At 41.8% G+C, this 23,680-nt stretch overlaps 2 protein-coding genes and 1 long non-coding RNA gene across 11 annotated transcripts in view; 2 read left to right on the top strand and 1 right to left on the bottom strand.

The window, feature by feature from the left end:
* Positions 1–11,905, top strand: part of dag1 (dystroglycan 1) — an 89,663-nt gene extending 77,758 nt beyond the window's left edge. For all 9 annotated transcript variants that reach the window (XM_087135181.1, XM_022248293.2, XM_022248290.2 and 6 more), the window contains one exon: positions 4,780–11,905. In XM_087135181.1, the coding sequence (XP_086991307.1) occupies positions 4,780–7,194 (2,415 nt within the window). In that variant the 3' untranslated portion in view covers positions 7,195–11,905. The remainder of the gene's footprint in view (positions 1–4,779) is intronic.
* A 2,516-nt stretch (positions 11,906–14,421) lies between these two features.
* Positions 14,422–17,291, top strand: LOC147799472 (uncharacterized). Its single transcript, XR_015425078.1, has 4 exons — positions 14,422–14,560; positions 15,252–15,465; positions 15,959–15,986; positions 16,370–17,291. It is a non-coding gene; the product is annotated as an uncharacterized LOC147799472 (long non-coding RNA).
* glyctk (glycerate kinase) lies at positions 16,226–23,578 on the bottom strand. The gene is made up of 7 exons (XM_087136161.1): positions 23,560–23,578; positions 22,393–22,497; positions 21,910–22,050; positions 21,336–21,484; positions 20,275–20,426; positions 19,808–19,983; positions 16,226–18,905 (listed from the first exon to the last, which is right to left on the bottom strand). Exons 2-7 carry the CDS (start codon positions 22,495–22,497, stop codon positions 17,979–17,981), a joined length of 1,650 nt encoding a protein of 549 aa, XP_086992287.1. The 5' UTR covers positions 23,560–23,578; the 3' UTR covers positions 16,226–17,978.
* Between the last annotated feature and the right edge of the window lie 102 nt (positions 23,579–23,680).

Raw genomic sequence — 23,680 nt, 5'->3', positions numbered from 1 at the left:
TTCAGCAGTTCTGTGTGATTTAAGGAATGAAATATGCACACTCAGAGTCTCCCACAGTGTAAATAATGATGCCATCAGCAGCATGAGTTTAAAGGGGCACTTTTGATTTCCCTTGTCTCCTTCTTTGAAACAGTGGGATTCTGTAAAAAAAATAATTGTTCCCTGGAAAAGCATTGAGCTCTCACATGTGCTGTGAGTCATCATTGGAAGGCCAAAAAATGGTTGCAGTGTCGGTATAGTGAGCCAAGCTTGTGTCGCAGTTGGAATAGGAATCATAAGTTATCCAGGGTCAAGTGCAGTAATTCTGTTGAGGGTTTTGGGTCGAGGGAGCCAAGATTCACTGCAGTGATGGGAAAGGCAGGGTGTGGGAATGCAACATACGAATTGAAATAGAACAGTTTCAAAAGGCCTTGAAGTCTCTCAACCCTAACCCCCTAGGGTGTATGTAAAATCGTATTGATACTAGAGGATTTGGGACTGTTCGGGTTAAAGGACGAATGTGTTGATATATGTATTACTACAGTGTACATCAATTAGCACGGTACCAGCTTATTAATCTACAGTTTTCTGGTAATTTGTGGGTGTAAACTCTACATTGCCTCAGATCAGAATTTCATGACAGTTTACACTGGTTGTCTAAATTGTTTGTAGATGACAGGTCGCCACTTAAAAGTCTAGGAATAATTTTTTGGCCAGACATTTAACAGCTCCAAGCTATCTGGTCCCTTGGCTTGTCTGCATGGTTCTCTTTACATATACACGCACAATGGAACATTGGGCCTAGGTCTTTGCAGAAAATCCCAGATGGGCAATAGGTACAGGTATGTCCTACATGTAGTCCAGGAGAGTCTGTAAGGTTTAAAGATGACATTGATGTATTTCAGGAACCCTGTGGCACTGCTTATAGTTCACCTACATATAAATGGCTCAACTATGTCATGGCAGAGTGCACTGCTTCTTCACAATTAATGAGATCTTGACAAAATCTGGTGGGTTCAGAAATCTGCAATAGTTCGTAAGACCGAGGTGCCATATAATGCCCACAGCCATATTTGGTCAAGCTCACACCAGGCACACAGCGCATGCAGTGTTGCTGGTTGAAGAGTGTGGTTGGCTCTCAGCTCCCCACAGCCCAACTGCAGTGCAATCCATCAGTGTCGTGGTGAACGTCAGGCGTGGTGTACACACTACATAGAGAGGCACCTAGCGTAAATATGTGGATAATCTATTCAAGATCAATCCTAGGATAAGGAATAAACCCAGGGTCTAAAGCCTTCTGTGTTAAGTCAACAGTCGCTCATGTCAAAGTTGGTAATACCCAGATTTTTCAGCTTTGAAGAATGCTTGACATCAGGACACAGGCAAGGTACACATGTACAGTACATGACTGACATTTACTTGTGAGCATATTTAGAACCTAGTTCCTCCTGAATTGTTCCCCTTCCATCTGGAAATGAACCAATTCATTATGGAAAAAACATGTCATACATTATCTTGTAAGCCCTCCTCCAAAAATCCCTGGGGTGGAGAGTATCTTGTGAATTTCAACTTTTACTTAGAATGACATGTACATGAGAAGAGTGAGAAATTCAGTGAAGAAGCTAATTTATAAACCTTTTTCAAAGGTTAATCTTAGATTGAAATTGTAAATTTAGATGAATTCATCCTGATTAGCATCTTTTAAGAGAGGGTGTCATACTTTAAGTTTGGTTGTGGCAGTGGCTGCTTTTCCTTGAAATATACTGTGCATTAATAATTTGAGTTTAATTGTAAAATAAAACCATTGATAATAGGAAAAGTACAGTTTTGTGGATTTTCGCTCATACATTTCAAATATTTCACACCAAAATTCCAGAAAGGCCAGGGCAAGCAGGCAGATTCTGGAACAAGTCATGATGGTTGACCTTATGAGGTCAGCCCACTTGATCAACATCTGTCATCATTTCACAAAGACCAGCCCTGTCCTGATTGTACTGCCCTTGTTTGTGGTGTCCCCCTCCATTATTATGCCATAACACTGCAGGCCCCGCAGCCTGGAAGCCTTTCCTAGGAACATTGAACCACAGAGGGTGCTTAGTTCAATGGCAGCTTTTGTTTTAAAAGAAGTTGATTTTCGGACTAAGTTTGGTTAATTTTACGCTCCGTCAAGTTCTGATGGCAGTAGCCAAAAAAAAAAGAGGATAGGCCTAAATATTTAGCAAAACAAAATTTAAGAAAAGGAAAAAAAGGGGAGAGATGGATCGCAAGTTTTTCTGTACTTTCTGGCAAGCATATGTTTTCCTTTTGTCTTACTCAGCATTCTTTTGGGACGTTTGTCTGCCTTGTCATTACTTGAGGGGAAGGTCGTCTTCTGTCTGTAACATTCTGTTTGTCTTTTTGTTGTGAAGGGGATGTGTCAGCCCATGGCATACACCAGCAATGCAAAACAAAGGAATTACATGATATTAGGTGGTTAGGTCCCAGGTTAGCTGACTGTTTAGTTGATACCATGTAAGCCACAAATCAAGTGGTGGTGTGTCACCCTCTCCTTCCCCCAAACTGTAACAGTTTATGTAAACAAGCTATCACTGATGAGAAATTTTTGTTGTACATACATGTAGCCAACAATCCTTAAAGGAAGGGTGTTACACAAGTTGCCAGTTGTAACTGTCCACTTTCTAGACCTTGCCAACTTGTCAAGAATTGGACCCCCTTGATGTCATTTGGTTGTCTTGCAATTTATTGTCAAGTCTGAATCAATATGACTGGCTAATGGCATGGAACCAGCCAATCACAGGCATCACCCAGCTTGCTAGTTTGAAGAAGTTGACAACCAAGCTCGACCTTCGACACCGTACTGTTAATGCTTTTGTCCAGGTTCTTCTTAGCAGGTCTGTTCAGCCACAGTTTGAAGTTGTTCACCACAACATTTATATTAGAGCGTATGGGTGTACCACCTTCACCCTATCAAGCGCTGTGCTGTAAAATGTCAGAATTTATGAGCATTTCAAAAGGAATTGAGGTCCTGAGCTTGTTTAACAAGTTGTAAATACCGTAAAGTTTACATTAACCTTCAGAATGAACACTGAAGTAAGTTATGATCTGGAGATCTGGACTTTGTTGGGTCCTGCACTTGTTGGTATAACTCGATCCTAGAAGAAAGATTTGCCTACGTGTACCTGAACATGTAGGTTAGGACATTGCTTACATGTAGAGGTCATCTAATAAACTGGTTCCCAGAGTGATAAAATGTGGTGTAGTTTGAAATTAAAGCCAGGAGTTATGTGTATGATACCAGTATCTTAATACATTTTAGTTTTGACTGTCTAAAATTTATTCACATGTACATAAAATAGTACATGTATCCTGTGTTTCCCATTACACAGTTAAATTTAAAATTCACTGCATTTTTAAGATCTGACTTAGAGGGGGGTGTTATGCATACAAAATTTATAGTTCTGATCGTGGGTCAAACTGAAATTTTTCGTGAAATTCAAAGTCAGTGACGAATTCTACAAGTGTATGGTCATATCGGTGCTTTCTGCCTATGAAGGGTGCTTTCTGCCTATGAAGGTTATCACGGCTTACAAATTGACTATAAATTGATAGTATTTGTGAGTAATTTGTCACTATATGAAAGTGCTTGCAATTGTTGCCCAATCTCAAGGCTGGAAATGCTTAAGAATATATACTTAAACCATGCTCCCGCAGCCATTTTGTTCTGCAAAATCCAGAGCTGTTTCAACACTTATGGGGTATTTAGGACAGGTCTTGCCACAGCATTGAGGGATTTATTGATCTTTGCTGCTGAGGCAACATTAGCCTTCTTGACCTCAGTAGAGATTAGGCCCTGGTGTTGTTAAACAGGCTGTCCTGTTTCAGCATTACTTGACATTTTGGGGGTCAAAAATTGGAGATTAGTAGTAAGGTCCATGGAGAGCACTTTGGTCCACAGACCCGGGATGTGGGACACATCCTAGACCCTCAAAGTCAAAGGGTACGTTACTGAGTATTTTGTTACCAAAGAGTAATCATCTTGGAGTCATCCTGGAGACATATCCATTTAGTGGCCTTACAGGGTTTCTGGAGTCAAGTTAGTTACTGATTGTTCAACTCCCAATCATCAATATGTCTTCATCCATTACACTGTCTGGCTGTCTCTTTCTGGCAGAAATTGCCAGTCATTAAGGTCGAGTGCCTTTGCCAGTCACCAGTGATGTGTTACTAGATACTCTGCAAATTAGTACAAAATGAAACCACTCATTGGATACTCATGCTTTTATTTTTAAACTATTGGTACTGATGGATGGACTTGTGTATGATCAACCCAGTTTCTCATGTTATGGGTACAAGTCTAGACACAAAGCATGTTACCAAAAAGCCAATCTGGGTCTCAAATGGAACATAATTATGATTAAGGGATCAAGATTGCACTTTCTTTCCCACCTTTGTGTTTTTGAGAATAGATGGTTGACCTATGCACGGATTCAGTGACCTATATAAGCTTATGCAATAGACGCATAATTGACCTTTGTTTGTATTCGTGTTACCATAGCTTTTGACAGGGCTGTCTTGAGGCATCTGGACACCTTGTGGAATTTTCAGACCCCATGTTTCATTTCTCCTCTCTAATTACTTGGAATTCATTATTGTGACATGCTGATCTCTTAAAATGCAGATTAGACACCCATTTTCAAATTTGGCAAGAACCTTTAAGAAGACTCCATGAGACTCCTGTTTAAAATCCCAAACTGAAGCCAAAGCTTAAGATGAATCTTTCTTGTCTTTCTCCTTTTTCAGATTACAGAAGCTGGAAGTGACAGTCTACCATCCTGGCTTTTCTACAACACTGAAATGCAAACACTACAAGGAATCCCATCAGAAGCCGATCTTAATCAGTACTACCTACAGGTCACCGCCATCGGAAGATCCTTCAATTCCAGTAGGGCAGCCCACGTGACTGACATCTTCTCCATCTCGGTTTTGCCTGAGAGGAGGGCACTGTCCACAGCCGCTGTGCCCCTGAAGGAGGCCACCACCTCCAGTAAAGCTGGCTGCAGCAATGACGAGGCGGAGATAGAGGCCACGGTCCTCCTAGATGCCAACTGGGACAAAATGGGAGTGCAGGAACGTCTGAGAGTCGTGTCCAAGATGTCGCATCACTCCAGGCTGGGGATGGATGTCTTCCGGTTGCTGCCGGCTGGGAGCAAAAGCTTACTGGAAGGATCTCTGATGGTGGCTGGTCCCGGTAACATCAAGCGTGAAAGGCATCCGGGCGTGGCCCTCAGCTGGAGAATAGGCTGCAGCAAGACGAACAGCGTGGACAAATTCCCGGTGGTGACGGTCTTGGAGACTGCCTCCAAGGATGGCTCCATGGCAAGTGAACTGAAGCACGACATTATTGGCTGGCGTGTGACCAACGACAGGCCGGATAGGCTGAAGCGTGTTAGGCGTCAGGTAAAACTCCTGGGGACACCCGTGCCCACACCAGTGCCCACAGTTACTCCACCCAAACCGACCACGCTCAGAGACACCACTGTTGTGCCGCCATCGACCACGATGACTGTCTCACGCACATTTACTGTCGTGGAGCCCACGCCCTCGGTAATGCCCACTATGAGCCAGCCCAGCATTAGTATCAGGCCAACACTGACTGCATCGCCATCCAAGTCAGCTTCACCTACTCCGATGCTCACTTCCTCACCACAGCCCAAACCTACTCCCTCTCCACTTCCCACAGTTGTTCCTTCCTCTACACCGATCATAAAAACACGTACATCCATGCCGGAACCAACCCCAACCCTAACCAAAACCTCAACACCAACTGCTAGCCCTACTCCAGCCCCAACCTCAAGCCCAACCCCTACCCCAACTCCAACCAGAATGATGACAACAACTGCAGTCGTCAAAACCACAATGTCCCCTACCCCTGCACCTACACCCTCAGTTACAAAACCTACCACCCCACAGCCCACAACTGTCAGACCTGTTGTCAACACGCCTCCAGAAATCCACAGGCGTCTCAAGAGGGTGGATGCCATGCAAGGAAAGTTGTTGCGCTTCAAGATCCCGAGAAATACGTTCCGTGACGCAGAGGATGGTGACACCAGGCATTTGGACCTGATGTTGCTGACTTTCGATCATGCTGAGCTGGACCCCACGTTCTGGCTTAAATTTGACAAGGAGACACAAACACTAACAGGTCTGCCACTCAAGGAGCAAGCTAAAAGGAAGAGGTACGATTTGATTCTGGTGGCTCAAGACAGCCAGGGGCTTGAGGTGCAGAATGCTTTTCAGGTGGTTGTAGCAGCAGCACCCAACCCAATAGATGACTCGAATCCACCACCAGTGAAGATGGGAATGACGCTGGACATCGACTATGACACTTTTGTAAATAGCCCCGAAATGCAGCTCTTTGTCCTCAACAAGATCGCCAAGGCGTTCGGGGATCCCAACGCGGATGCCATCACCATCACGGAAATCAGGCGTGGCTCTGTGATCATCTCGTGGGTCAACAACACCCTCCCCACGGACTCCTGCAATCAGGAGCTCATCTTGGAGCTCCAGTCCAAGATAATGACAGAAGACGGGAAGCCCACACAGGCGCTGATTGATGCTTTCCTGCCCGAGTTCAACATCACCGAAGTGGAATCCTTGCCACTGGGTGCGTGCGTCACTACTAGCCCAGCACCACCGACGACAGCCACGTCGGATCCTGGTGCCGGAGGCCAAGACCCACCGCAAGATATGTGGATAAGCACGGTCCTGCCCGCCGTAGTGATAGCTGTCATCCTCCTCATCGCGGGCATCATCATCTTCATCCTCTACCGCAAGAGCCGCAAGGGCAAGCTCTCTGACGAGGACCAGAATACCTTCATCAACAAGGGCATCCCCATCATATTTGCCGACGAGATTGACGATGGGGAGAAGCCGCCCTCTTCCTCCTCTCCGCTCATCATGAAGACCGAGAAGCCACCGCTGTCACCCCCCGAGTACACCGAGACCCAGCAGCCGCTGATAACCAACAATGAACAGCGCGGGGGAGGGGACGAGGAGGACAAGCACAGCCTGCCGATGGTTGACATGTCGGGCACTCCCTCCTATCAGCCCCCACCTCCGCTCTCTCCTTCTCCACCGGAAAATAGGAACAATACCCCCTCCCGAGACATAGCCAGCTATAGGAAGCCACCAGCCTATGTCCACATTCAGCCTTAGCCTTGTACATCGACACGGCGTAGTTTCTCTTGTCAACTTGTGAAAGGACAGTGACTTTTATTAAAAACATCTCTTTATTTAAAAGTGTAAGGAGTTTCCTGCCTGTCATGAAGGCAGTTTGTATGATTTCAAGTTACAGTTTAGGTGTTTTGAATCGAAAGTGAGGAATCGTCTTGAGGGACTATACATGTACGTCGGTAGTTCCTAGTGAAGGCTGCAGTTTTGCATATTGCAAGTTGTACAATATGTAGAAACAATGCATCCCACCTTAAATTATCGTAACGGCTTCTTTTGCTACATTATATGTATAAAAGTATTTATTAAAGGCATTCTTTCCTTCAAGTTCATTTACTCATAATGTATTAGTTTGTAATCAATAGATGCGATCCATCTTCAAGGTTCACAGATTTTTTTTTTTTCAAAAAACGAACAAACTAACCAACCTACATAATTTTTAAAAACACTGTCCAAGACCAATATGGTTTACTTGAGGGAAAACTGTGATTTTGGTAATTGGTTGTTTTACAGTTTCATACACATGTAGGCATATGGATCAAATGAGGAAGTCACAAGTGGGAACTTGATTAATTCAAGATGTGCTTATTGGTAGTGCGCAGAACGTGTAGCGTAAATAGAAAAGATGTGCCTTGTCTTTCTTTTTGGTAGTGATGTAGAAGTAATGGATCAACTACGGTCAATTTCTCTAATTGGAGGATTTTTATGGCATGTTTCCAAGAACAGCTTTGGGGCCAAAATGTAATGAAGAAAGAGTGTGACATTAAGGGGCACCATGGTAGATTGTATCAGGTTGTTAATGCAAACTCAGAAAAACTTGATGTGTAACTTGTGGGATTTGTTTTTTGAAGATTTTTTTTTTTACCTTTATGTAAAAGGAAACAAAAAGATGTAAATTCGGCAGTCAACATTGCCCTTTATATTTTTGAAGATGTTTTTTAAACTATATGTTGATGGAATTATTTTAGAATGAGCTTCGAAAAAAATGCATGTTTGGTATAGCGATAATATTTGGCAAGGTGACCCTGACCTACTCATGTGGTGAGTGCTTGGTTATAAAAATGTTGTAGTTAAATGCATTGGCTGCTTGTCAGCACCCTCCCTTTTTTCTATGGAAATAAGGTTCAGTCCAAGTACATGTGTGTATTTGTGTTAGTACCAACCTCAGAAAAGGTAGGCATGCAAAGCATCGTAAGGAGTAGTATTAGATTCCTTTTTTCCTCAATTTCAGTTGTGGCAGTTACAATACTACAACTAAAGTTTACCTGACTGGTATTCACCCCAAATTATACCCGGAACCCTGTTGTGTAGAAGTGACTTAAAATAGCACTCTGCACTGAGAGATCATGTAAAGGCTTCACAATATAAACGGATTTTTGCTCTGTGGGAGCATTGTTTGAAAATATTTGAGGTGCTGTGTTGTGGGTTGTGGGAATTGATAGGGAAATGTTTGTTCTGAGAGTGGACTCCATGTGGAAACATTTCAAAACTTTGATAAAACCAGTCAATGATTCAACTTCATTTCTTTGAAGTAATGAAGCAGTCAGTCAAGTGGACTTTTGTTCTTTGTTTTGCTTGTTTTTTTAATGCAATAGACCTTATTTATGTGTTTGCCATTTGGAAAGTGAAGTTAACTTCTCATTTTGGGAACCGTAGAGTAAAAATAATAGCAATAAAATAAAAGTCTATTACAGATTCATGCCATTTCGTGGTTAGAATAATTTACAATTTGTGATAAACTAAATCTAAATGTTTGAAGCCACATTAAAAAAAAAAGCAAGTGAGGCTTCAAATGCCAAATGGTCAGGCACCACCCCATTTAACATATTACATTGAGTATGATAGATTCAGGGAACAAGATCAAAAATGGCTTCTTCGTAAATGAGGTCTATTGCTTAGCTGAGTGAGAGGTTTGCACAGTCGGCTAGTAAAGCTGTGTTGTATCGGCATAGGCTTCACCATGCATTGGGGTATCATACTTGATTGGTTTAACCCGGGGTTAATCCAATTGGCAGGGCAGGATCATGCAATATTAAAAACCCATTTATGCAATTACTGTGAGGTTTAAGCTGCCTTGGACTTTCAAAGAAAAACTTCCCGGGTAGAAATTGTTTTCCCACAATTGCAGTTACTACTAATGTTGTTAGAATGCATTACAGGAAAAAACGTTATTCTGTACTCAGTTGAAGATGTTTGTAAGGCTTTTTGAGTGTATGTGTTGAAAACTATATGAGATTTCCTTCTTCAGTTGTGAACTGGCAGGCTTGTCCATACAGTTCATTCACTTGTAAGCAGTTTCCTAAAATTGCATTTTTTTAAATCCTAAAAGGTGTTTTTCAAATATTTTAGAAACTTTATTCGCATTTTTGAAATAACGTAAAATCCCTCCTGAGCCATTAACACAGCTCTACAAAAATCTACCAGTGAGCTTATTTTTTGTATGTAAACAGCTAGTGTGTATGGCATATACATTTTTAAATTTGTAACATTGTAAAGTGTTTTTTTGGGGGGGAGGGTTTTGTTTGGGTCTTTTTGGGTGAATGCTGAAAATTATTCATCTGCTGTTCAAGTGTAGCATTCATTTCCAGGGGGTGCGACAACACATCTGATAATGTGTTTGTTACTCTGGAACTCTAATGGCAAAGAGCATTCGTGTACATTTTAAATGTATTGTTACCTCTGGTATATACCCAATATTTTAACCACAAGCTCCTGAGCTCTTGAGATAAGCCTCTGGTGTATTTGGTGCTTATTTATATATTAGTTGATTTTTTTCCCTTGTATCTACAAGACTACATGTACATGTATATTACCTTGTTTCATTTTAATGTCATTTTTTATTCATTTAAAATTGTGTTTTTCTCCTGTATCATTTTTATTAGCTTTTTCCTCAAAAATCTCATGTAATATATGATATGCAATTTATTGTGACTTTTAAGATGTTTGTGTTATCTACATTAGAGGGAAATTGCCTGTTGCAGGTATAATGTGCATTTTTGTGGTAAGTACTCCGTGCCAGGTAAATGCAAGGAAACATTTTGGGGGGGAGAGTTTTTGGTTTAATAGAGAATGTCACAATGGGGTTTTTGCCTCGCGCCACCCTACAGAGTAACCTGTCTTTCATGGCGATGTGCACAATTTGATTGGAACCCCCCCATTTGTAATTTCCTTTTCAAAATCAAATCATGGCAGTGTATGAAAGAGAAGAAATTTTGTGTGGAGAACTGTGCCCAAAGATCTTTGCTTGGTGGTGTTTGCATGAAATGCTACTTGAAAATTGTAGCATCATCTTTGCCCAAGGGAGGCAGTAGCATTTTGTAGGAAATATTGCACATGTTCTGGCATTAGATTCCTTTTTCACCAGAAAGGCTTCAGCTGGATGTAGTGGCTGTGGCTATGACTATAACTGTGGCTGGTAATGTGCTCATAGACGCCATTAGCTAGTGGCTTATCAACTTCCCATAGTCATGAGTGTTACCATCTGAAAAGTCACTGCTGAAAAGAGACTAAATACTGAATAGGTTTCAATTTGGGAGCCTCTTGCACAAAACTTTCCCCCAACTTGAACCATATCTTAAATCCTTTCTACTTGCACATACCAGGCATTTCTGAGAATGAACATGCTAGAAATTTCTTATCCAAGTGTTATAAATGCTGAGCATAGTGATATAGTCCAAACATTTCCTGCAAGTAATGTGATTGAGGCACACGCTTCAGGTTGGTCTGGTTGTCACTGTGCAAAGTAGGGCTCAATAAATCAACTAATATTTTGATTTTTGTGGGAATCACAAGATTCCAGTGTCAACCGTCTTACAAAGTTTGTACCACTTCGTACTGCAGATGTGTCAAATAGTGATTTTTTTTTTGTCTTTTGGGAGTTGAATTTTCTGAAAGATTGCAGGCTGTTACTTGTTTGAATTTCCACTGTGTCAAATATGGTTGTTGCAAGATATTCATTTAGGGAGAACATTTTGTAAAAACAAAAATAATAACAATGATAACCACTGTTGTCTGTTAATTGTCTGTCATTGTAGCAGAAAATGTAGGACACTCATTTATGAAAAAGTAGTTATTGGATGGGCAATAGTCGTACACTTTGACAGCGAATAACAATAATGCAAGGTGCTCGATCTTTTAAATCATTAAATAAATCGTGTCAGTTTGTTTTAGCTTGTCTAGATTTATGAAAATGTACCCATGCAAGCACAGTCTGTGACTTGAGAGACACCGTTTAAGATTTAAATGGCTACAAATTATGATATTAAATTGCTTGCTTAATTTTGTATTATGTGGTCTAGTATTTGAAAATCTGCTTTTAGAAGTGAGACAAAACTGTTGATGAATCGAGGCAGGAACAAAACCACAGAAGCTTTTTTAAAGGTTCAAAGGGGAGACATCTTTGAATGACTTTGTACTTCATAACTATTATCGCGTCTGTTTCATACATTGTCGATTTACGTGGTATTGTATATGTCAGACATTTTAACCGTCTTCTCTGTACACGTAAGCTGAAAAATACTACCAGTGATTGAATTTCTTTTGTGAATATACCTTGATAGCTATAAAGTAGTATGAAAAAGTACAGACAAAATGCTTCTGGAGTTGTAATGTGTATCTCCGTACTTGCCTACAAGTTTGTAACAATGCTAGCAGTGAACCAGTATGTTAATAATAAACATTTCTTTTGTGAAAGACAGCAGTGGTATATCTGCACAGTTAATTTCTCTTAACGTCCAGTACTACAGGAGGTTCTTTCGATGCTTGTCACTGGGGCTTGCTTTAAGTTGCTTAGTTTTGCTACGGAGGATAAAGTCCTCTGGGAAAGAGTTTCCATATACGGACGCCAGTAATTATTCCCTACTGTGGCCTATTAATCGTCACAGAAAGCAAAAACCTGTCAAAAGTTAAATTTAGGAGGAAAAATCCAAGTCGATTACTTAGAAAAAACAGAATTCTTCAGACCGTTCTCATAGGGTTTGTGTATAGGATGTCAAGTGGTGTCCGTATATGGAAGTCTTTCCCCGCACTTATCTCCAGTTTCCTCAAAATTTTGGACACAAATCCCCTCTTCGTTTCTCCACGATCTTGTCTGAAAGCACGTTCATCTGGACAATGTCCGACTCTGTTTCTAATTCTCGTGAACGATACCGGTCAGTCATGATAGCGCCCTCTCGCGGCGGCGGTTTTGTGTACCAAATAAATAGGAATGTTTCGGAGTATATTACGAGACTGCCGTACGAGAGACTACAGTTCAGAAAAACGCAGACTTGACATGCCCTTGGGGCTATCGCTTCAGTCTTTATGTTGTAATGTTTACTTGGTTACTCAGAATAAAGGTTTGTTGTTTTCTTCTAGGGTTGTAAATTCTTGTTGGAGTTATACTTGAAAATGTACAATGTACATAATACCGCAATTTTCGTTTACGTTGCTTCGGGGGTGGGTTTTTTTGCATCAGAAATTAATCTGGAATAGATTTCCCCTCTGTTCATTGAAAAGGAAGGATTTTGACGAAATAATAAATTAACTTCAGAAATTTGAACTTTGATCAACCGTTTCCTCAAACAAAATGATCGTATAACAAACCAAAACGTTCACGGCAATTGGAAGGCACAAAGGGTAATGGCCACTTTTCGGCCGCCTCGGTAAAATCTATTTTTCTAGAATCCAAAAGCGGAAAGTTAAGAGCACGAGGTAGCAAAAAAGTTAGGAAGTGCATGTTACAAAAACGTAAAATCCTATATTCCACTATTGTGTTGTGTTCAAAATGGTCGATCCGCTTTTCTGAAAGAAGGAAAACAAGTGGCGACTTTTTCGGCTGCCTGTAATCAAACCGTTTGACCCACCTTTGCTTCTCTGCAAAAAGAAAAGCAGGTGGTCATTTTTCGTCCGTCAGCAAATGGAGGGAAAGTAAAATCTGCTTTTCTGGCGAAGAAAAATGCATTTTCACAAATCGTCCAATCTGCTCTTGAGGTAGCAAAAAAGTTAAGAAGTGCATGTTACAAAAACGTAAAATCCGTTTTTCTACTATTCTGAAAGCAGAAAAGGAGATGGCGACCTTTCGTCTTCCACAAAGCCTGTTCAAACAATAGTTCCCTGTGAGGACAACCAGGACGTTTGCCTCGAACTTCATTTTTTGGCCGGAGTATTCCATTTTATCTGGATGTTTTGTAACGAGCCATCCACATACCCATATGTGGTCACATGTTGGCAGTTTTGAATTTAGTCCCCGGCTTAGTCATCCAAAGTGCTAAACCCTAAGAAGTGTTTCAACACTGGGAGGTTTTAAGAGGGTTTTCAGGATGGAGGACGATAGCGCTCAGCCATCCCATTTGAACTGCATGGGCTTGTTTCGCAGGAAGTGTTCCGTACGTGAATAAAAATCCCTAAGTATAACTTGGATTTGGAAGGGTCCATAAAGCTTTCCGATACCCATTAAAGCAGTTGATATAGATTTGATGGGGGAAATGAAACATCGTATTGATTCAGACCAACCTTGAAGATGTTAAGAAATAATCTAGTGATTGTTGAAAAAGTTGGAAATTCACTGACGTTAGCTTAATGGCCAAACTAACACAGTTACGCACTATCAGTATCAGCCCTACTCAAGGTCATAGGCCCATAACCTGGATGAGAGATATTCTTTTTCAATTTTTCACCTCAAACCGATTTTAGAACCTCTTTTCCCTCTGTTTTACACGTTTGGGGGGAAATTGTAAAAACTGGGGTTTACTAAAGGATGCAGGCCAGTAAATAGGCTGCTTGCGCGGCCCAAATCACAATTTGTATGTACTCAAATACTCTACGAAATAGAGCATTTTGTGGCCCATGAACTTGAAGATTTGTAGAAAAGATAGGTTTAGGCGGGCAAAGAGAATACCAGCTTGCGTTGAAGTGGGATTTGGAAAAAATGGGTGCCTAAAACGGTCTATTTTTCGAGAAGTGTAGGCATCGGTATTTCAAAACGGCGAGGAGCTTCAAGACCGCATTTTAGGGGTGACCTTCCATGGAAATAAAAATCTTCAGAAGTCATCGGTTAATGAATGGAATGAAAAGAAAATGAAAAATCATAAACTGGGCTTATATTTGACGTGCTTCTCAAACGCCTGAGAAACTCTTGAGTATTTTCCAGATTTTTTGAAGTTATGGGTATTTATCACTGTTGGCTATGGCAATTTATTTACTGGCCTGCAACCTCAATGCAAATATTTACAGCGCCACCAAGAGGCGGCTCAATGTCACAGTTCCCTGGCGCGGCACAGGCACCGGCCGCATCCGGTGACAGCTGTTTCGATGTTGCTACCCTGAATATTCCTTTATTGCTGTTTTTGTCTTCTTGATTCATTTGAAATAGGTGAGTGGATTGTTAAAGAGTTCTATACACAGGCATCAGTTGACACCCTACGATGAGTGATGTTCCAGTTGGAGCTCGCTGTTCAGTTGTACCATGATTGTACCTATCCAGATCCACAAACCCTCTAGACTAAAGACTTGGTATTTTCCCTCCTAATTTGAACTTTTTTGGACATGTCTTTTGCTTTTTGACGCGTATGTGACGTAGCGGGCTCCGTGGGGAATAATTTCTGGCGTCAGTATATGGAACTCTTTCCGAGTTCAATACACTGTCATTATTTGTTCCGCTGTGTACAAACCAAATGAGATCGGTCTGAAAAAAATTAAGTAGGCCTAAGTGCATCGTTTTCCCTGCTAAATTTGACTTTAATTTGTACGTTAGTCTTAGTGTTACTGTTTTCTGACAGGGGATGCGACATCCACTGTAGGGAAAAGTGAGTGACGTCCATGCGTGGAATTCTTCAGACTCAATATTGTCATTCATTTGCTCAACTGCAATACCTTTATCTCCCAAAACTCTGATAGGAACTTGGCTAATATAATACTGTGAGTCTGCATCTACCCCCACTACTGTGGGAGTGTGGCTGATGACAACTCACTCACTTTCGGGGTAGGTCAGCTTCCAGAGTAACAACGTTTTTGGACTTTGGGGTCATGCAGCTCATCTGCTGTCTTGTAACATTTAATTTCAGCATTCATCTATGGCAGATCAAGACAGTAACCAATCCGGTGTACTCCAGGAAATTCTTAACCTTCCGAGCCTGGTGAGGGCGCTGTATTACTCGGACGACTTCCAGACTCGTGTGTGTTGGTGGTTCGTGTACACCTTGGCGGTCCTCGTTGTTTTGATACATTTTTCCTGGCAGCTGTACGGAGCAGACATCTCCAAGACCTTTATGCAACAAGGTACATGGTCTCTGGGATGCCACAAGATGGTTTAGGGAGTGCCAAGGTCATGTTGGACTTTGTTGATTGACCCACCTGATTATTCGATTTCTGCAGGATCGCTTGATCTTGGTGTTTAAGCTGTCAATGATTTCAACTTCAGGCGATCGCTTTTTCTTTCCAATTCATGGTTGTGGAAGAATATTTTTATAAAGGGAATTAAAGTCAGAGACTTCATACAGGGTTGACTGCTAGTGTACTCAAGATTAATAAATGTAAATATGCATTAAACTGGTAACAGGTTTGTAATTAATGATACCAGGTGATCATTCGTAGATATTCTGGACAATGAAACACTACAGTGTATGATCTGTTTCTACATGTATCTTTTGTGCATATGCATTTGGCAAAACTTTCATTTTTTCCCCCAAACTTTACTCCTTTCCTAAGGCGATTTTTGACTATCTCTTTTTTGATCTGTATTTATATCGTCCTGGTTCCTGTCATTTTTCAGGTGGGCAGTACACACCAACAAGACAAAGGCAAGTTTGTTTGGAAAAATTTCTTTTAAAAAAAATTGTTTGAAAGTTGTGTTGGTTGTATTTCAAGTGCATAACAACTAAACATTTTGTCAGTTGCACCACAAAGTAATATACCATCCACAGACTTTAGAAACGTGGCACATCTGTTTGTGGTGCAGCAACTATCCACAATAAATTAGTTTGTGATACAAACGACAATTTGGAAGAGAATGGATAAAATGCAGTTTCAGGACACAAACTCAACTTCAGATTTCAGATACTTTATAAATGTTGCACATCAAGATCAGTTCGAATTCAAAAAGTCGTTGATGAGTCAAAAAAACATCATCAGCTAGCAGTGCCGTTTTTTGAATTTATGTAATTCATTTTGTGTCATTACACAGGTCACAAGATGGCAGCCCTCCTAAACAACATGGCAAGGTGGATTGACCAACAGATGGCAAACTGACAGTAAAAAAAAATCATTTTGAAACTATTGGACCTTCAGGACCATCTGAGGTTTCCTGAAGGGAACAAGGTACAGAGTGGTTTTCTGCAGTGTCTTTCTTGCCATGAGGTGGCCCCTGAACATCACCTCAAGGAAATGGATTAACTGCTTGTATTGCCAGCCTGTCTCGTAGATCAAAGAGTTGCCTCAGGGTAGACCGCTGCTTGGCAAAAACCTCTCTCATTCACCCAGTTCTTGTGTCTAAAACTATTAACTTGAACTGTACACCAAATATTGTGACATTTTAATGCTTTGTCTTTGATCAGAAATGTACTGTAATGCACATTTGTTCTTGACAGATTTTATACATATCGAAATATACATATTTATATAATTTATTCATAGTGACATATTTAGTACTCTTGATTTCGGTTTCCATGTAAACAATTGCGCTACTTTGGGTACTTGGAAATTGATTTGGTTTCATTTGTTTATTTTGAACTCTGTGTGATTTTTCTTTGGCAAAGCTCATAAGATACTTCCATAGTGTGCTTGTTGAGATGTTTGATAGCAGTAAATCATCGCATTTCTTTGCTGTAATTTGAGGTGAGCAGTTTAAGAAATGGTACGTGACTGGAAAACCAATGAGCCAAGTGATTGCGTATATGAAAAGTTATACACCACTACGATCAAGGTCAAACTTTGCACAGATGAAGCAGGTGTTACTTGAAGGGTTCCTGCAGAGTTCCATGTCAGCCTTTGTGGAGTGATATAACTTCTATGTGTGAAATAAAATGGAATATGTACCCAAGGGTTTTGGAGCTGAAGTTTTAGGAAAGAAATAAACTGATGTAAAAAACATCTGATTTATATCTTAATACTTGGTTTCAAGTACCTTCTGTGGAGACAAAATTGCAATTGCTTTATTCTTTCAAATGAATCATGCACTCAGTGTGAAGAGTAACACTAACCATCGCTGTACTTAATTAATGTGTTTCTGTGCCAAAACTGACCATTTCAAGCAACTGAACATTATATTTGGTATCTCTTTGTGAGGTAATTTTTGCATTTGGGCAAGATGATCAATTATTGCCCTTGATCTCGCGTGTGACCACATTGAGTTATTGCCGTAATTTCTGTGGAAACCTTTAACCCAAGCCCCCCATGAGCTCTCGGCCAAAATCGAATGCAGTGCAGTAGAAGTAATCACACATTTTGTACTTTAACAAAACTCGACTCCCAAGCCAAGTTTAATAAACAGAGGTGGCTGGGAAGTACAGTTAAGGGGTAACTTCACAGAGCTGCTTACGTAGAGAAATCTGCACAGCATATACAATGCATTCTTAGTAAAAACAGGTTACCGGCCAAAAGCTGAACACTTGACACTGGCTCCCTGGTCAATTTGCTCCATATCAATTTGCTCTATAAAACTTTCTGTTGAATGAAACTGAGTCTTAAATCCATTGAACTGCTGCAACATTAGATGAAGATGTTTAAGAATGGGGATGGTTTGATGAAGTTAGAATTGGTAGTGTATTTCTCAAAGTCACCTTTTCCCTCCTTTGCTATGTCTCAGCTTGGTCTGGCGGAAGCACCAGCAAGACTTGTAGGTCCATTACGTTGGTTCCAGTCAAACCAGTTTTCAGTAAATCCTTTCCGTCATTCAGTTGACTGTAGAACGAATAGGAATCATTATTCTTAAGTACGGTTTCCGCATCAATTCCTGATTGGCTGGCCAGAGTCACCTGACTGGGATCGGCCAATGCACCGGCAGCATCAGTTGGTCCATCTTGGCCATCAGTTCCAGCGCTGAGGAACACAGCATGGTAGCCATCATGCAGGAGTTTCTCAAGATCGGATTGGCGTTTCATTGCCAAGGCGACAGCCAATGACATCTCTTGGTTTCTTCCGCCCCTGCCTTTGCCTGTCACGGCCACCGTTGTTTCACCAGCGCCAATCAAACATATTGGTGCTTTCCTTCTGTAGGCAGTGTCTACAGTAGCTTGGATTTTTTCAAGGGTTTCTGCCTGAAGTCCATGCAGCCTGACGAGGTCTTGACCAAGTGTCTTCATGTTGTGGTTAGCACATCCTCTTTGCTTTACATTGTACGATTCACAGGAGTAAGCTGCCATTTCAACAAACATCTCCCCAACTTTTCTGGCCTCCCCTGAAAGGTCGGTTGAAATCAACATGGCCGCATAGCCCAAGTCCTCGGCATATCTTTTAGCATGCTCTGCAGCCATTTCATTATGTCCGATGCAGAGGTTCAGGACGTGGTCACAAGACGCGGATTCTGGTTTCTCAATGGCTGCGTCTGCAGCAACCTTCTCTTGGAGGAAACGGAAGACAGATTTGGGGATGGCGTCTGCTGCTCCAAGACTTGAAATGATGTCCAGGCAATCTTGTGGTGTGGAGTCATCTCGTATGGTAGGCCCACTGGCGATCATGTCTAGCTGGTTACCAATGATGTCCGACAAAATAAGACTGATCACCTGGAAACAATACAAAGTAAACAAATATGTATATATGCAAGTTAACAATGACCACGATATTAGGGCTAATCTATACTCAAAACCAGTTGCAGATGGCAGTGTTGGAGTCAAATCCATCATAAGCCCTTTCACAAGTCCCTTCACATATCCAGTCACAAGGCAAGTTATAAGTAACGGTGAACAATGACAAAGCAATGCTTTTGTCACAGTTCATTTGAATAGCTCGTGAATTGGCTTAAGACTGAATGACTTCTGATGGACTTGTGCTGGACTTACCGGGACTGGTAGGGACTTGTGCTGGACTTACCGGGACTGGTAGGGACTTGTGCTGGACTTACCGGGACTGGTAGGGACTTGTGATGGACTCAAAACAACACAGGCAGATGGTATTATTTTTACTGGAAACCCTGACTTCTTAAAAAGGCAATACATGTTGGTCCACTTTCAAAACATAGCAAAATGTCACAACTACTGAGGCAAGATATACTGGCCTACTTTTAAAACACGGACAAATGTCATAAAAATTGAGACTTGTTGAGAGTCATTTGAACAACATTTGTACAATATCTTACCCCAATTTCATATTTCACAACACTCAAAGCTGTCTCTGAGGACCAATACTATCTACAACAGGCTTTGTACAGTAGCTGAGTTCAACGCAAAGTCGACCTCCACAGACTTTTCAGACACTGCGTGTTTTTAAACCAAACACAGGATGAGGCCGGCATACAGCTCTGCCGTCTGAGACCCTAGGACTGGTGAACAATTTACTCTTTCAGTACCCCTAGGGTAGGAAATGATTAAATCCTAGGTATGGCACTAAGGTAAGAGGAATATGTTACTGGTTTCCTGCCCAGCAAAGGATTTTGAAGATAGCAGCAGGTGAGTTCAGCTAGCCTCACCTGGGCAGGATAGGCTAGCTGGCCTAGTCTGCCGCCCTTCAGTCTCGACAGGTGCTTCCTGATAGTGTTCAGCTCGGCGATGGTGCAGCCCCTTCTGGCAAGGGTCCTCGATACCTCGTACACATCCTGCAGAGTGATTGGGGGGGTGGGGGCTGGGAGAAGAGCCGAACCGCCACCTGGGCGGTAGGGGAAATAAGCAAGACATGTTAAAAGTTAAACAGACTCAGTCAATACAAGGGCTTGGGAGTAAAATATAAATGAAGGCAATTCCCAAGGCCACAACTGACTGACCTACCTCAAGGACTGGTATTGGAGTTTGACTCAGTGAAAAGCTGTTTCATACATACATTTGTCCCATTTTTCAAGATTAAAGCAAGCTCAGTATTCAAGCACATTTCTTGAGTCTACTCCCTGGCAGCTCAGTACACGTCATTTTCCATTTTCCACTTTGCTCTTTGACCTCTCACCTGACACAAGAACAATCAGCAGGTCCCCCTCGCCGAGCCCCTCGGTCAGCTCGGTAATTCTCTCTGCTGCCCGCTGAGAGTCGCTGTCGGGAAGGTTGTTCTTGGCTCCTTCAATGATTGTGACTTTGGATGCAGCAGATGGCAACAGGTCGCTGCAGAGTAGTTGAACAGCGCCGAACAATGTAAAAAACTGTACCAGTACCTCAAAAATTGGCGTAAATTTAACATAATGTGGTGAATATGAATCTCTAGTTGTAACACAAATACAAAGATGATAACGATGGTGTGAAATCATCAAATGGTTTTGGGCCACTGGTTGAGGGCTTGTTACATCTAATCAAGGATGGATCCAGAACCAAATTAAAAGGGGAGGGGGGCCTTGGGGGGAATTTGAAATTTTTTTGGTAACCTTCTATGGCCTCTCCAAGGGGGAGGCTACATTCTGGGGCTTTTATCACACTTTTGGACAAGAGGGAAACCAAACAATTGCCTTTCATAATTAAACAAAATTGGACTATTCTGGGGGGAAGGGGGAAGCCCCTGTAAACCCTCATCCATCCTTGAACCTGACCATGGGGTAAGAAATTTGAATCCTTCAGCTGGTTACATGTTGCAACCTTTCCAAATGAATATACTACATTGGGGAATCTGACTGAGATATGGTCCCAAGCGAGTGCGCTCTACTGCTGAGAGCAAGCTTGTTCGAGGACCATCGGTCAACTAGTGGTTTCTCTGTGACATGACCGAGCCTGCTCTCTAATCCTGCGTGTGAGCAATTCCTCATCTAACTAAAGTAACAAGTTATCACAAAGCTTCCCTGTTATGCACTGAGATACACCCAAACTGATCACCAGAATGTGTCCATCTCCAGTAAGAAGGCCCCGAATAGTCAACCAGAAAAGTCTATCAACATGTTATGAGCACTAAATCAAAGTCAGTCAAACTACTGATCACGACAGGTCTTCATCAACTTTGCTCCCAACTGTTTTATTTCAGTCTGTGACAGTGTTCAAGCGTGCTCAGATTGACCGACAGAATGGGCTCACTTTGACTGAACATACCTTCTTCCAGCCTTTTTGAGGGCTTCTTGTATGCCAAAGGGCACGCTGGCAACACCACGCTGGATGTGTTCCCCAAGGATGTCATCCACGGCCCCCACCATGCCGATAACAGCCTTGCCAAAGCCTACAACGTACACATTGTGGTCAACCTGTTGGAATACATGTATGAGATGTTACAACATGGGACGGGAATGCAAACTTGGTCTAATATCATGGAGTTGCTAAGCATTATGTGAATGCTTTTACTACATTTCTGGAGCAAGTGACCCAAAGTTAAATAAGCACTACACAGCACGCTGGGCAGACTTGATAACACTGGCCAATAGGCCCATAGGCCCATATACTGATGATGTTGGGCTTTGAACACATGTACACTTTTCTACGGAGCTCTGAACCTGTCGTCCCCACATAATGCCTATAAGAAAGCATGCACGCAAACAAAGCAGGATTTCATCAGCACATGGGCACCTGGTTCGGTCCCTCCTCGTCACTGTATCCTGCTCTTCCGAACGTGAACCGACAAGGATCACTATACATACACTGCAAAAGCTGTTATAGCATTTTTGATCATTACCTTGTACTGTTTCCCACTGACAGTTAGACAGTTACCATGGCAACTGAGGGTCTTGGCAACCATGCGATGAGGAAGCACTGCATCCACACCAGCGGCAAAGATGCTCCTGGCATCTCGCTTCAGCTGGTCAGTTGTAACATCCTGGAGAAAAAATTCAACAAAAACAAAAAGGTGGTCCATATATAATTCCTCCTTGAAATTAAACAGAAACCCGAACGTAATTTTGAAATCCTATTCATTTGTGGGATCCAGCTGCCAAGAACCAGACAAATTTCTTCCAACAAAGCTTGTGTGTCACTCAACAACTGACATGGAAAACACTATTTACTTTCTTGCTTGATGACATTTAAAGCCCAATATTCAAGTACAAAGAATGTACCAAGTGCTAGTTTTTGCACTGTGGAAGATTTTGGAATGGAAGAGTTTCGAGTCAAAAATACCAAGAAAATTACAATTTGGGTAAATCACATTTGGTTAATTTACCATACTTAGGTTTTGGAACGTGGGCTTCGTGTGTCTAGGCAGGGTCAAAACTTTGGGCAGAGTCCGCCTCAGACCGATTCCACAGAAGAAAAGCAGTGTCGCCATCTATTCACCAATGAATGGACAGGTCTGTGATCAAGCACCATTAATCCAACGTTGTAGCACAGCATCATACGGCCTATCTGATGCTTGTCAGATCCCTGTATTGTTAAACATTGCCTTCCATTCAATTAAACATGTTAAAAATGGCCGGGTTTTTGCAAGATACACTTTATCTTTGCATTCTATTTTCTCAATGAGGCGAGCCATGAGAATGAAAGTTTTAGATTTGTGTCTGGAACATTTTGGGAAAGCGTGAGGCTTTTGTCCTTATTCATTAGGCTTTTATTTTTAGCAAGACGGTGTGTGTACCGGTAGTGGCCATGCATGGTGCATACCCAGAGAAGCGCGTATGCATGTATCAGAGAATTTAATCGTTTGTGTAGTAGGGCCTAGGTAGGTATGTGCAAGTACCTAGGTATGCGCATTTTAAATCTTTTTTCTTTTACTGTAGCTTTATGATTTGGGATTTGACATTTTTGGGGGATATCCTTTTTATGAAAATAATGATTTTTTTCGGCGGGGTGTTTTGGAGCATGCATGCCGTGGACGCAAATCTCAAACTTTCACTGTCGTGGCCTAATACTAGGTCTTCCTCAAGTTGTACTGCCTACTGATGTCTAAAATCTTGGAACTGATAAATGATCCTATTTGAGCCCCTGCTGGCATAACCCCCATTATATGTCCAAGCTGACTCGGTCAATGACCGATCCTACTACTAGTACTGTGACCCCCATTCACCATGTTTATTACATTTGTTTCAACGGTGTGTAGGCCCATATAGGAAGAGGCTGGACTGTCCTTTCACTTTTGGCAGCTTTTTAGGCCTATTCGACTGTCCACTGCAGTACAAACATGTCATGACGAACGCAGGAGCGCGGTACATGACGATGACCATGATGAACCCCCGATCATGAACATGTACTGTCATGACTGTGATGTACTATCATGTAGGTGAACAAAACCAATGCCCCTCTTCGGCCAATCGAAAAAGTAACTATGACAGACGAAAGTAAATACGTGAACTACATGATAACTGAAAAAAGCAATCACTTGATGTTCCTGCACCTTCGCCTGGTCATGCTCATGCTCATGGTTTTATACATGTACATGTACATGTACTCTGCAACATAATCTGACAACGCATGTTTGACGCAGTCGGGGAGCCAAGCCACAAACCACAAACCAG

The sequence above is a fragment of the Acanthaster planci genome, linkage group LG04, assembly GCF_054643075.1.
Source record: "Acanthaster planci isolate LZ-2023a linkage group LG04, COTS_SCS, whole genome shotgun sequence".
In the NCBI taxonomy this organism is placed as follows: Eukaryota; Metazoa; Echinodermata; class Asteroidea; order Valvatida; family Acanthasteridae; genus Acanthaster; species Acanthaster planci.
This window is presented reverse-complemented; position numbering and strand designations above follow the sequence as displayed.